Source organism: Pelodiscus sinensis, chromosome 1 (assembly GCF_052426305.1).
Source record: "Pelodiscus sinensis isolate ZL-2025 chromosome 1, ASM5242630v1, whole genome shotgun sequence".
NCBI lineage: Eukaryota > Metazoa > Chordata > Testudines > Trionychidae > Pelodiscus > Pelodiscus sinensis.
Window position 1 is genome coordinate 300,484,488 of NC_143052.1, and position 13,447 is coordinate 300,497,934.

Here is a 13,447-nt window from a genome sequence, read left to right on the forward strand (position 1 = left end):
CCAGCCAATGAGAGTGGAAAGGAAAACCTGTCATTATACTGGTGTTCCCCCAGCGATCTGGGTGGGAGGGAGGCAAGAAATGCAGCCTTGAGCCACTTGTTCTGCTCTTAATTCATATTCCCTCCCTCAGAGGGGAAAGCCCTTAATTATGCTGCTGTCCTGGGATTGGGGCTTTCTTGACATTTCCTCCCGTCCCCTCCCCATGGGGAGAGCCCTTAATTATTCTGCTGTCCCAGGTCTGAGTTTTCTTCACACTCTCTCCTCCCTGTGGGGAAAGCTCTTAATTACGCGGCTGTTCCCTCAGCTGACCTGGGCAGGAGAGAGGCGAGAAACACAGCGTGGCTCTGTTCTGTCTCTCTTGAGCTGGCCTCGCAGGGTCGGGGTTTGGTGGATGCGAGGCTAGAGTGCCAGCATGCTCCCTGCTATGGGAGGATGGAGGGGGGGATTAGCTCAAGCTGTGGACCACCAGGGTGGCCATGGACCCGTAGTGGTCCAGGGACCACAGTTTGAGAATTGCTGGTCTAGACCATCCCTGACAGGTATTTGTCTAACCTGCTCTTAAATATCTCTAGAGATGGAGATTCCACAACCTTCCTAAGCAACATATTTCAGTGTTTAAGCCCCCTGACAGTTAGGAACTTTTTCCTAATGTCCAACCTAAACTTCCCTTGCTATAGTTGAAGACCATTGCTTCTTGTCCTGTCCTCAGAGGCCAAGGAGAACAATTTCCCGCTCTTTATCCTCCCCCTCCCCCCCCGTGACACCCTTTTAGATATTTGAAAACTGCTATCATTTCCCCTCTGTCTTTTCCTTTCGAAACTAAACAAAGCCAATTCTTTTAGCCTTCCTTCATAGTTCATGTCTTCTAGACCTTTAATCATTCTTGATGCTCTTCTCTGGACCTTCTCCACTTTCTCCACATTCTTCTTGAAATGTGGTGCCCAGAACTGGACACAATACTCCAACTGAGACCTAATCAGTGCAGAGTAGAGGGGAAGAATGACTTCTCGTGTCAAGTAGTGACTTGACTAGTTGCTGCACACCCCCTTGCTGCCTCTATCAGAGGCAACAAGGTGGGGGAATAGGAGCTGGAGCTGGGGGGAGCCGGCTTAAAAACTAGTTCTCCCCAGCACTGTCTCTGAGAGGGGCAGGGGAGGCAGAGGCAAAGCAGGGAGACTGTGCGAGCGGGGACTGAAGCAGTCCACACTGGCACTGGTTCTCACTGCAGGGCTTCAGCCTTTGACATGTAGCAAAGGGCCCGCGTCTTGCTACATTTCAAAGGCTGAAGTGCCACAGTGGAAATGTAGGGTGAGCATGACTGCTTGAGTCTGAGAGGCAGCAAGGGGGGTATATGAGCCAGTGCTGGGGGAACCCAGCTTAAAAGCTCTATTGGAGGCAGCAGAGGGGATGGGGAGTTTGCTGCGAAACAGCCCCTGTCTGCAGGGGGCCCAGCAGGGAGCTGGGCCCAGCAGGGTCTGCTGGGCAGTCTGCCGTGAATGGGGGCTGCTGGACTGAGCAGTCCCAGCTCGGGCAGACACTGCGCCTCTGCATTTTAAATGTAGTAAGAGCTACCTGGTGGCTCCTACTACATTTGAAATGCAGAGCTGTAGCATGGTTGGCTCTTACTCAAGCTGTAGCTTGGTTGGCTATCTCTGCATAGTGGTCCTTTATTAGCTCAGTAACTGCAATTTAACATTTCTAGTTCCCAGCACTGCTAGTCTTGACAGATGTACATCCCTCATCTTGGTTTGGAGATCCATTAATTTCTCCTTATTTAATTACTTTCTTAAAACTAATTTTGCTTTTGTCCATTGACTTTCTGTTTGTAATACCAAAAAACAAGGAACCTGCAGTTGCTTTCCTAGTAGAAATCAATGTTATGGGGGCATATACTTGGCTCCCACTCCATTGTATAGCACTAAGAATCTAAAGTTGCATCTGACGAAGTAGGTCTTCGCCCACGAAAGCTTATGCTCCAACATTTCAGTTAGTCTATAAGGTGCCACAGGACTCCTTGCCCCTTTAAAGTAATCATGTGGATTTTATTGTGTTAACACATATTAAACTACTGAAACAGGAAGAGGTAAAACATCTAAATTCTACTTCATAGTGAATTCTCTTGGTTTTACCTGTTGCACTTAATTCAGTTTCTTCACTGAGCAGACTAGCCGTTATCATTTTTGGCTTATGCACTGGTACAACGTTTTGTGCTGCAGGCGAAATGTTTAATTCTGAACAAAAATATTGCAATGGTATTTTCCATGAAAATGTTTCTTTTGACCTTAATTTTTATAACAATGTAGTTAAGCTTTGTAACTTCTGAGCCAGAAGCATTTAACATTGTGAGAGCTCTTATTTTAATTTACTCTTCGCATATTAATTACATTAAGGATTTAACTTAGTTTAAAAATCATAAGCTTTTGATTATTCACTAAGAAATTAAGTTTTAATTTAAAGTGCCAAGAACCTTGTTTTGTGGAAAATAGCATTATGTCTGAATTATTTTTCTTAATTCTATTGTGTATGTTACTCAAAGTATGAGGCCAATATTTTGGTGTTTTGGGATTTTTTCCCCGTTAGCTCTGGGTTTCTGAAAATCTCAGTGAATACACTAAATCAGGGAACTGCTCTAATTTGTTGGATTGGAGAAACTCTGGCTGTTGTGTATCTGTTAAACAGCAGCAATACAATATTTAAAGTGTGCTGGGGGTGAGGGAAACCTTTGAAGATCTTGCATACAAGAGAACGACTGCATTAATTCAGTGTGTGTGTGTTTTATTTTTTTATATATAATATATAAAATGCTATTAGTAGGTGGCAAGGTGTAGATCATAGTATAGTCTTTGAAAGATACAACCTCTTAGAGGATAAAGAGAGAAAAGACATGACTGATACAGGGTGGATCAAAAATAGGACATTGCAAGAATGGGAGTTTTTGAAAAGTCTTTTACGTTCATCTGACTTACTGGTCTGATGTTTGTTTTTCTTTTTTACCTTCAGGGGAGAGCTATGTGTGTGGTTCAATAGAACCCTTCAAAAAACTGGACTACACAAAGAATGTAAACCCAAATTGGTCAGTGAATGTTAAGACAACCTCCACTTCCCGTACGGTGCCATCTCTTGCCACGGCCAAAGGAAGTCCTTCAGATGCAAGAGAGAATAAGGATTTCATTAGGCCTAAACTGGTCACCATCATCAGGAGTGGTGTGAAACCACGTAAAGCAGTCCGAATTCTGCTGAATAAGAAGACAGCACATTCATTTGAACAGGTTCTTACCGACATAACTGATGCCATCAAGCTGGATTCGGGAGTGGTTAAACGCCTGTACACGCTGGATGGAAAACAGGTAATAGATTTCATCCTAATAATCTCCAGTAACATGTCCCTTTGCCTCAAATGCAAGTAAGTCTTGTTATCACTTTATGTAATTGATGTGGTCATTTGCTGTTCTTCCGAAAGTTACTGTAAACTTTTAAGTTAGAGGCTTGGGCATACTGTTTAATACAAAAGCATGATTTTAGTGGAAGATCTTTTCAGGAAGTTTGACACTTTGCCTCAATGGATGGTTTCATTATTTATGCGTGTTTGTAGATCTGAATCGGCTACACATCAAATTTTCAGCACTGACTTTGAAAATGTCAGCCAGAATATGATATTAAAGAATGCTGAACTAATTTCTTTAACCTATCATTTATTTTCTGTAACAGCATTATGAATCCTTGTTCCTAGTGTCTGGTAATTTTAACAATGAGGACACATCAAGTTGTATTGGAGAGTAATACATTTGCATATCAAATGTAACTTTTTATTTTTGAATCCTGTAATTTCACAGTCTAAACTATCCTATTATAAAGAAGAGCTTACAAGTTCAATAAAAAGGGAAACTTCCCACCCACTTGGACAGACAGGGATGTCAGGTCTGATCTATGATTCCCAAATTTGTTAAGGAGTCTTTTCCATGTGGTCTGAAAAGCTCCTTCTTAAGCGTTCTAAAATAATGCATAGTCAAGCAATATCTGCTTCTGCTAACTGTAACCTGAGTAAGACATTGTTCAAGTTCTAGAGGCCTTTGTGACCAAATAAATAAAAATAACTCCATTATGTGTAGTGCGTCCTAGTGCTCTATGCTTTCTTTTGATTACAATCCAGTACTTAAATACAGCAGACTTCGGATAATCCGGCACCTTTGGGATCCAAGGGGTGCCGGATTATCGGATATGCTGGAGTATCAGGAGGTACTCCGGCAGGGGGACTGTGATGGGTCTTGGGGGGAGGGGAAATCGGGCAGGGAACAGCGCAGCGTGGAGTGAACCAGGTGCTGGTGATGGCGGCGCTGCGGGACCAACCTGGCAGCACCCCAGCTGCTCTGCCCCATGGCTGCCACTGCTGAAACTGACCAGTGGCCAACTTGGGGAAGCCCTGGGCGGAGCAGCTGGGGTGCTGCTGGGTTGGTCCCGCAGCGCCGCTCAGGTAAGGGGTGGTACTTTGCACCGCTTCCCCAGGTCCGCAGCTGGTCAGTTTCAGTAGCAGCAGCAGTGGACTTGGGGAAGCTGCACAGAGCAGCTCCAATTGTCCAGCTGGCTGGAGCACTTCTGGGTTCTAGTTGGTGCCGGACTATCAGGAGTGCCAGACCACTGGATGCCAGACAATTGGAGTTTTACTGTAAGTAGATAAAAAAAATTGAAGAGGTGTGGAAGAAAACATTGTCCTCACTCTGAGTTTGTAAGCAACAAGTAGCCAGAGGCAGTTTTATTATGAGCTGCAACAAGGGAAAAACTGGTTCGGACGGGGGGGAGCCCCCCCATCCGAGGCAGATCTTCGAATACAAGCAATTATGAAGCAGTTTATATACTGTCTATTAGATATAACAATAACAATTAGTCTCCTTCCCATTACAAACACCAATGGCTAACAGTTATTTAGTTCCACCCAGATGCTCCTTATCTCAAGGTCCCTACCAGAGTCAGCATTCTATCCTTATCTCCGTATGGTGGCGAGAGGCAAAGGCAGCGTCTAATTACAGATCTCACGTTGTCAGGCCACAGACTTAGCCTGACTCTTGCTCTCTTGTTAACAAGACCAAGATGGCTGCACACAAATTCCCTTATTCCCTTTTCCTGCCTCCACAGAGGTAATAAACTTGCTGGAGGACAGACAAATTACTCCAATCAGCTCTGGTCACACCAGATGATGGCTCCAAGTAAACAAGGGGAGATTTTGGTATTTTACACTGAGAACAGAGAGGTGCAAAATGCGGGGATAAAACAAAGCAGAAAAAACCATTGCATTTAAAGTCTTTTTCTCTTTTGCAATAGTGAGTGTCCAAATATATAATATATATATTTTCATGTAAGCATGTCTGTAGCTGCCAAGATTGTGGGAGAGTAGATTGGGAAGATTTCTATCTTGAGACACTAACCAGTTCACCATATAAGAAGTAGACACTGAACAATAGCACAACTCTTGCCATCTTCAAAAATCCTATGTACAGAAGACAAAAGATGATAAATATTCTACGTGAAATGTTTCTAAAGTTAGTAATTCTGAGACTGTATAGAGAAGAAAAACTGGATGTCAGAAGTGAAAAGCTGTAAGACAAGGAGACTTCAGGGGATGGGAATGGAAAATAACATTTTACCTCAAATACCAGTTCAAATAGGGGCCAAGTCAGCAGTGACTAAAAGCCATTCCCATCTGCAGGTTAATGTTCAGTAACCTCCATGTAGCGCTTCTTGGTGATAGAAGTCCAGTTCCTGGTTTGTTTAAGGGTGTGCATCTGAAATATACATCTTGCAACTAATTCATTGGCAGCCTGGGCAAAGAAGGCAGAGACTGACTGTATGTGGCATTCAACTCTGAGGGACCATATTGCAGGTTGAAGTGTATGTGTGAGGAACTTAGCAGAACTGCTGTCCATGGGGTACTGGTTTTGTGACACAAGGCAGCATAGACTAAGAATATCTACTTCTACAGTGGCACAGCTGCTGTAAATGTCTACACTGTAGCATTGCTGCCCTGACAGAGCAGGTTCTTCCATCACTGTAGTTAATCCACCTCTTAGGAATAACTAGATTCATGGATGAATTCTTCCATCAGCCTAGTACTGGTTACACCAGGTGTGAGTTTGGCCTAATTGCATTGCTCGGGGATGTGGATTTGCACCCCTGAGCAATGTAACTGGGTCAATCTAACTTGCCTAAAGTTGAGCAAGAGGTTGGGTGTTGAACTCCTGAGCTCTGGCTTTGCCAAACAACTTGCTTTGTGACCTTGAACAAGTAGTGTCTTAATTTCTTGATAACTTCCGCTTATACCTATTTTTAAAAAAGTTGCACCTGCTCATCTCACAGGGATGGGTGTGTGTGTGTGTGTGGGGGGGGGGGGGGGAGGTCAATTAATGTTTGCACAGCACTCTGTTTTATAAAGCACTGTGTAAATGCTGAGTGTTGTAGCACGGTTGAGGATTTCAATCTTGCAGGGGCAGCAATCTAATGTGTCTTTTCTCACTTAAAGTTTTTTAAAGCTTATTTTTAAATTTGCCTTAAGGGAAGTGGTGTTGTGATCTCTCATCCACTTCATTCTACCATCCTCATCCTTCAGAAAAACAAACCAAAACTAAGCAGGAACCTAGTCAAACTATCTTCTTTAAAAAACAAAAACAAAAACAGAAAAACCTTGTTCCTTCTTCTGCCATTGGAAATCTGAAATAGGACTGGTTAGTTGATGTACAGAAGAAGACTTGGATGTTTCTAAATGTGATATTATAGGTCGTCTGGATTACTTGTCAAGCAGTGACATGTGAAACAAGTTCAAATCAATGATGTTTCTCAGAGATTCTGTGTCCAGTCCTTAGCCAATAAACCTTGTAGCTACTGCAGCTCTCTTCAGACGGGCGCCCTGACAAAGGTGCCCTTCTTGTCCTAGTGTGTTCTATTGAACTAATATAGTCTGCTGCCTAACCTTTAGTAAGAGGGACAAAATCATGCCCCACTGTCTGTCTGCAGAGAGAATAAAGCATCGTTCTAGTAGAAAGGGAAATCAATGATATTGCACTCAGCAGGAACAAGTTGGTCACCTCTGCATAAGGGGAAGTTATTGATTTCCCCCCCCCCCCCCCCATTCCCGGGCTAGGCAGTTGCTCCATTTACTTTGCCAAAATTATTTTCTCCAGTATGGCATTAGGAACATGATAATGGAGTACTTTATTGCTAAGTTCACATTGTGAATGTTTACTGGGAGAAAATCCATGATAAAGCCAAAATGTTTTCAGTAGTACATACAGTTGAAGACCCCATTAGCAGATCTTGCTGGGAGTTGCAAAGGATCTAGAAAACGTAACCCCAGCCCTGCACTATGCAGCTAAACCTAATAAATCTGAGATTAGTGATTTAAAACAAATCTCATTTTTTAAAAAAACAGCAAAACTGTAAAGCTCCTTGAGCCAAAAAAAGTAATTAAGAAAGTAAGGCTCTTTTAAGATTATTCTTCCAAAAGTTAGTCCAGAAATTCTTTCTGCACAGTATTTCCTTTTTTCTAAAAACCCATCAGCTTATGAGAGGAGCATATATGAATTGCTCATCCACAAAGGTCATTAACAAGAGTTTTATTGTTGGTTGGAGACTGTCTGTCACTGTACATCTGCAACCAGATATGAATGAAGAAGGTACTTTTCCTTTACCTTGTTTTGTTCACCCCCAGTTGAACAGTTTTGCCTATCTTGCTTAATATTGAGGCAATAGCTATTCTGTAACATATTTCCAGAGATGCATTGTTTGAATGGTAGCTTTTAAAATTTTAGAGATGCCAGAGTTTGAGTGAGTGGTGCTCAGCTAGGGATCTACGTCAGGTTTTATAGTTAGTCTAATCTTGTCATTTTCAATTAAGAAACCAAATCTACACTGAGCTGGCTACTCTTGGTTAGGACTGAGGCACTTTTATTTCTTGTGCTAGAGCTGTTTGAAAGATGTATTGGTGTGGTAGCATCTAGAAGCCTGAAACAGGGACATTTGCTGCCTCAAAGAGTTTATATAATGTGTAGTGGAGTAAGTACTAGAAGGTCACAGATTTCATTGCTTCTCCACACTGAATTTATTGCATGTGTTAGGGACATGTGGCATTCTTGTGATTTCCCCTCAGAAGCTCCCTGTGTATCCCATCTACTTTATTTACACAGGTGGCAGGAAGTCCCTGAATTTCTTCTTTTTCTGTAGCAGATGCTGTGTCCCCTTCCCTCCCATTTCTTTCTCAGGCAGAAATAAGTCCTTCAGAATGAATATTTTAAAACTCTATTGGGAGACTGGTCAGAGCTGAAAAGGGGGGTATTGTAATGGTGGAAGGTGCTATTGGTAGCCATCAATCAGCTCTTTGATCAATCCTGCAATTCTCGGTAGGAGCTTCTGAGTATGCTAACCAGATGTCAGGCTCTGTTATGATCCTCGTGTCATTTTCAGCTCTTAGATTTTTCACTCAAATACATAGAGACCATTCTGCCCACTGATGCCCTAGAACACTTTCTGAAATTTTAGAACTGATTAGATGCAATGATTAAATTATAAACAGAAAAATGCCATTGTGTTGCATATAAGACCTTGTTTCATTTGGCTAATAAAACAGAAGACTATGCAGATCAATGCAGCAATATTGAGGAGCACAATGAAACAAGGAGGCCATTTTGGCCTTCATGGTACAAGTTGTCACAGGATACCAGTGACTTAACTGTTGTCACTTTTTGCAGGCATCACATCAGCTTCTTGAGGTATTTGAAGAAGGATAAAGAGGTAGCTTTGTGGAGGGGGAGCTCCTCCTTAGCATGAAGGCTGCATGGGAAAAAGCCCAAAGGTGCTTGTTTGAAAATCATAAGTAAGGGACAAAGGCCAAAGACACTGTGGGACAGTTAGAGGTGGGAGTTGACATCTTTATAAAACTAAAATAATAGGTAGTGTGTGGATAATCTGTGAAGGGCCTCGAAGAATTTAATAATTATCTTTCCTGAAGAAGAGTGGGACTTCACTTCTAAATACATGCTATGGTTTCTTCATTCTGGGAGAAGCTTCACATTACAGTAAAAGGTCAGGATGTGCCCTTGGAGGATTCTAGAAGGCTCTTTGGCAATTGAGGGTATCATAATGTGAAAACAGAATATGGTAAATGAGCTGACTTCCCCTTCTGGCTTCAGAAGGCTGTATTGCTTTGGTGGTATGTTTATGACATTGATTGATCAATTTAATTGTTAAAATTTTAAAAAATTGGGTGCCTCTTTTTTTAAAGGAGTAGACAGATGCCTATTCCTAATTGAAAACAAGGAGTGTGTGTTCAATTGTTTCATTTTGGTTCTCTGTTAAACTAATGCTGATAGTTGTGTTGCCCCATTTCTCACAATACGAGTTGCCAAGGCTGATATTTAGCATGTCTTATGAACTGTATACTTACTTTGAAAAATTAAGAGAATACGGTCGTCTTTGGCTTTCCTGTTCAAAGAGAAACTGTTGAACCACGCTGAGGGTTTGCAGATGAACATAACATGAAATGTGTAAAGGGGGTGTTCTCTTGCAGTGCATGTTATGCTATAAGGGCATCTGGTTCTTGTCAGGGAATCTTTTGTGTTTAACTTAAAAAAAAAAAAAAAAAAAAAAAAAGACACACAAACTGAGCCATTTCTAACTCTTAAGTATAGTCCCCCCTATATACTAAGTGTGACTGATGGTTCTTCATAGAAACTAGCCTGTTGGGCAACTTTGAGTTTTGAGAGCTTTTAAGAGTAAATGCCTTATTTCCATATTAGGGTACCTTTTTTAAAATTTGAAGGCACACAACAAAAGGTGATGTGGAGTGTTGCTGAAGACTTTTATTTCTTATGTAGTTGCTTCCCAGACCTGTGGTTAGAAAAATGAATTAAAAGAAACCACCCAAGGTCAAAATCTCGGTGGTCCTACTACACTCACTAACAGTGATGTTATTAACTCTTTGTATGACATGGTTTAATTGTTACTGAAAAATTGAAACAAACAATATTGTTACTGAATATTGAATAGTTGGCGCATACACACACACACACACTCTCTCTCTCTCTCTCTCTCTCTCTCTCTCTCTCTCTCTCTCTCTCTCTCTCTCTCTCTCTCTCTGAATGACATGATTCTGGGAAGCACAAAGACTGTTTTATTCTTTATCCAACTTAGATCTTTCATAATGATCTAAAATGGAAGTAGTTTTTTCAAGTGTTTGATCCTCACCCCTAAAAAAAAAAATCACATGAGAATACTGTGGTCAATAATGTGACTAAAGGAGACCTTCTGAAGCCAGAAAAAAGTCTGAAGGGTAGCCTTGTTAGTCTGTTTTACCAAAGAAAGCTCATGATCCCATTTCTTGAAAAACAATGAGTAGTTTTGTGGCACCTTTGTGGGCAAAACCCACTTCTTCAGGTAAGTTCATGATACTAATGTATTTTTGTTAGTCTTTAAGATGCCACAGGACTACTTGTGTTTGAAGCCTGAAAATTACTTCGGCATTTTAAAGATATATTCTGTGTGTTCTTAAAGGCTGTCAGACTTCCTATCTAGTTTGTTCTATGCAGTTAGTTTCCCCCCTTTCCTCAAAGTTTTCAAGTGCTACTTTTTCTTTGTGTGTACAAATAACAATAGGTTTATCAAAATGGCAGGGGATCTTTTGTTAATGTGTAGTCTTCTCTTCTTGTCTTTTGTATTTTCCTTGCTCTTCATGGACCTACATTTAAATCATTAATAGTGACCCCAGAAGAAAAAAACTAAGCTGCTCAATCTTTCTTTACCTAATCTGTAACTATTACTTTTTTATTATTTTGATCACCACACTTTCCAATGTGAAAATCCTCTGGACACTTTTTGTTATGCTTCTTTCATAAGAGAGAATTAGAAAAATTTGCATTTTGCACTAAAAAATATTAGGCCCCATTCCTGTATCGAGAGAGCTCTTCTGCTCTTGAATGTGTTGCCGTGTATATCCTATATTATGTGTGTTTTTTTTTTTTTCTGGGTTCATAGGTTCATGTTATGATGTCACCAGTAACTAGCTGGTGAATAGTTTAATAAAAATTGACTTGCCTGGGAGAGTAATAATTAAAAACTGTTAGGCTGTGTACTGTTGATTAGTTGTATTGTTTTTCAACACCCTTCAGCCACTGGTGTGGTCTTACACACACACACTATACACATGCTTAAAGCTGTCAATAACCTCATTAATTTCTTAATAGTAAAGATAAGTCTGTGGGTGCGTGATTGCAGGAATGTGGCAGTCAAGGAGAATTTGCAATGACAGGAATAAAGGAGTATGTACTATTATTTCATGCTACTTTTCTATCTCAACAGAGTTGAAGGCCGTTTTGGTGATGCCTCAGAAAATGGAGGGCTCTCTTTTTATAACTTCACAATAAAACTGTTTTCTGGTTTTTAATAGTCTGATAATTGGTAGCCTTGAGCAATTGTCTGAGAGAGTAGACAGTGTATTGATGTCTGCATGTGAAATATTTTGGCACTGTACCCATCTTATATAGCTGCAGGAAACTAAAGTAAAAAGACTCACATTGGTGAAGGACGAAGGCATACATTCACTCAGTGTAAATGTGGATATTTTTAAAAATCTGTGTGTGGAGAAAATTTAGGCGAGACACCAGATTTTCAGAAGACTTCACCTCCCAGGAGTCTAAGCGCTGTTGAAAACGGGGCTTATTGGGTCTATGGAATTTAAGCACATTGGCTGGACAACACTATTTTTGCTATGAATAAAGATGAAGGCTGAATTGTGGTGAATCCATGATTTTTCAAATGCACTAGAAGGCATTTTGGTAAATATAGTAAAACTTGCGTTTGGTTTAATTAGCACAGTTTAGAGTTGAATGATGTCAGAGATTATAGCCATACACAATCCAATCAGAATTACATAGAATAGTGGTTGTTGTATATCCTGGCATCCCAGACACTATACTCTGTCGCTTGGAATGATTGTTTCTAAATTAAATCTGCCATGCATGTCTGTTTCAGAATTACATCTGTCACCTTACTCTGCATGCAATATCATCACTTTGTAAGGGTTGGATCCTATGGACTTCAGTAGGAATAGGACTGGATCCTAAAGTTGCAGAGACCATTCTGGTATTTATGTAGTCCTTGAATTTTCCTTGTACTTCACCAAGTTAGTACGTTCTGTGAACTCCTAGACTTATGTGCCTTATGAGGTTTTTCTTTTTTTAAGCTTTAAACTACTATGTTAAATCCTGTAGCAAGTGTTACTTGACATAATCTCTTCTGACTGTGTTCTGACCCCCTGCTGTTCTCAGTGCCCGTTGACATTTTCCCCCTGTGCAGACCCAATCGGATTTAGTAACTAATTAATACAATTACCTGTAGGCTAAAAATGCTCCCATCTTTCTGCATGTAGAAAGGAATGCTATGAAATGGGGCTTCTGATTTTTTTTGTTTTGTTTTTTAAACTAATGCATCTTTTTAGTCATCCCTTCCTGGTACAACTATTAATGGCATGGGTGCTACATTTTTTCATATGCCCTTCTCAGTAGAAACCATTCCATTCCAGTTTTTGCAATTTGTACATTATGCTAAGTTTATTTTCTATAAACATTTTAATAAGGGCCAACAGTTCAGTTCTAAAACTGTTCCCTCCGGATGACAACTAACTGCTGAGGCGGTTCATCACACTTTCCCAATAGGACTGAGCTCCTGAAGTTACAGATAGGGAATGAAGAAGTCTATAAGGACTCAATCTGCACAGCAGGTTACAGTAGTTCATGAATAGAAAAAAATGCAAATGGAAGGAGTGTGAAATTGCCAGAAAAGCTTGGTGTCTTTCTTGGGCTGGGGGGGAGGGAGGGGCGCAGTGTGGTGGGCTGCTAAAGGAACTAGTGAAAGAGAAGGCTTGGAAAGCAGAGTTGGACTTCATGAAAAGTAAAATTCCTATTTAAATAAAAACAAGATAAAAGTAAAATCCTAAGGGTTGTTGGACATCCTGTCTTGGTGGTTTTATGAGGATTTGGGGTTTTTTTTTTCTATTGAATGCCCAATCTGTGAAACTTCTACTATGCAAAACTATTCTGAATCTTTAGAGCTTAAAACTGTATAAGTTGTACTTACTAAGTGAAAAGAGTCTTGTCCGGGGGCATTTTATGGAATAGCCAGAATAGCATGTCTTTGATTTGAAGAGTTAAGCCATAGTTGAGTAGAAGCCCATGTAGCCGACTTTTCAAATGGAACGTAACTCTCTGAATCTCAAGGTGAGAGACTTTTTGGGGGCTGTCCCAACGAAGAGTAGCCCTCCTTTAAGGGTCCCCATTCCTTTAGGAGTTGGGAGAGAATGGCTGCAGCACCGGGGAAGGCTAGTGGGGCTAGAATAAACCATTAGACTAGGGGTGGGCAATAACTTTTGCCCTGGGGCCACCCTGGAAAGGGGTGGGGCCTAAACAGGAAG

At 40.9% G+C, this 13,447-nt stretch overlaps 1 protein-coding gene across 3 annotated transcripts in view; it reads left to right on the forward strand.

Annotated features, from left to right (window-relative positions):
- The window catches only part of DCLK1 (doublecortin like kinase 1), a 317,887-nt gene that overhangs the window by 24,091 nt on the left and 280,349 nt on the right, over nt 1-13,447 (forward strand). For all 3 annotated transcript variants that reach the window (XM_075919170.2, XM_075919169.2, XM_075919171.2), the window contains exon 3: nt 3,001-3,347. In XM_075919170.2, the coding sequence (XP_075775285.1) occupies nt 3,001-3,347 (347 nt within the window). The remainder of the gene's footprint in view (nt 1-3,000; nt 3,348-13,447) is intronic.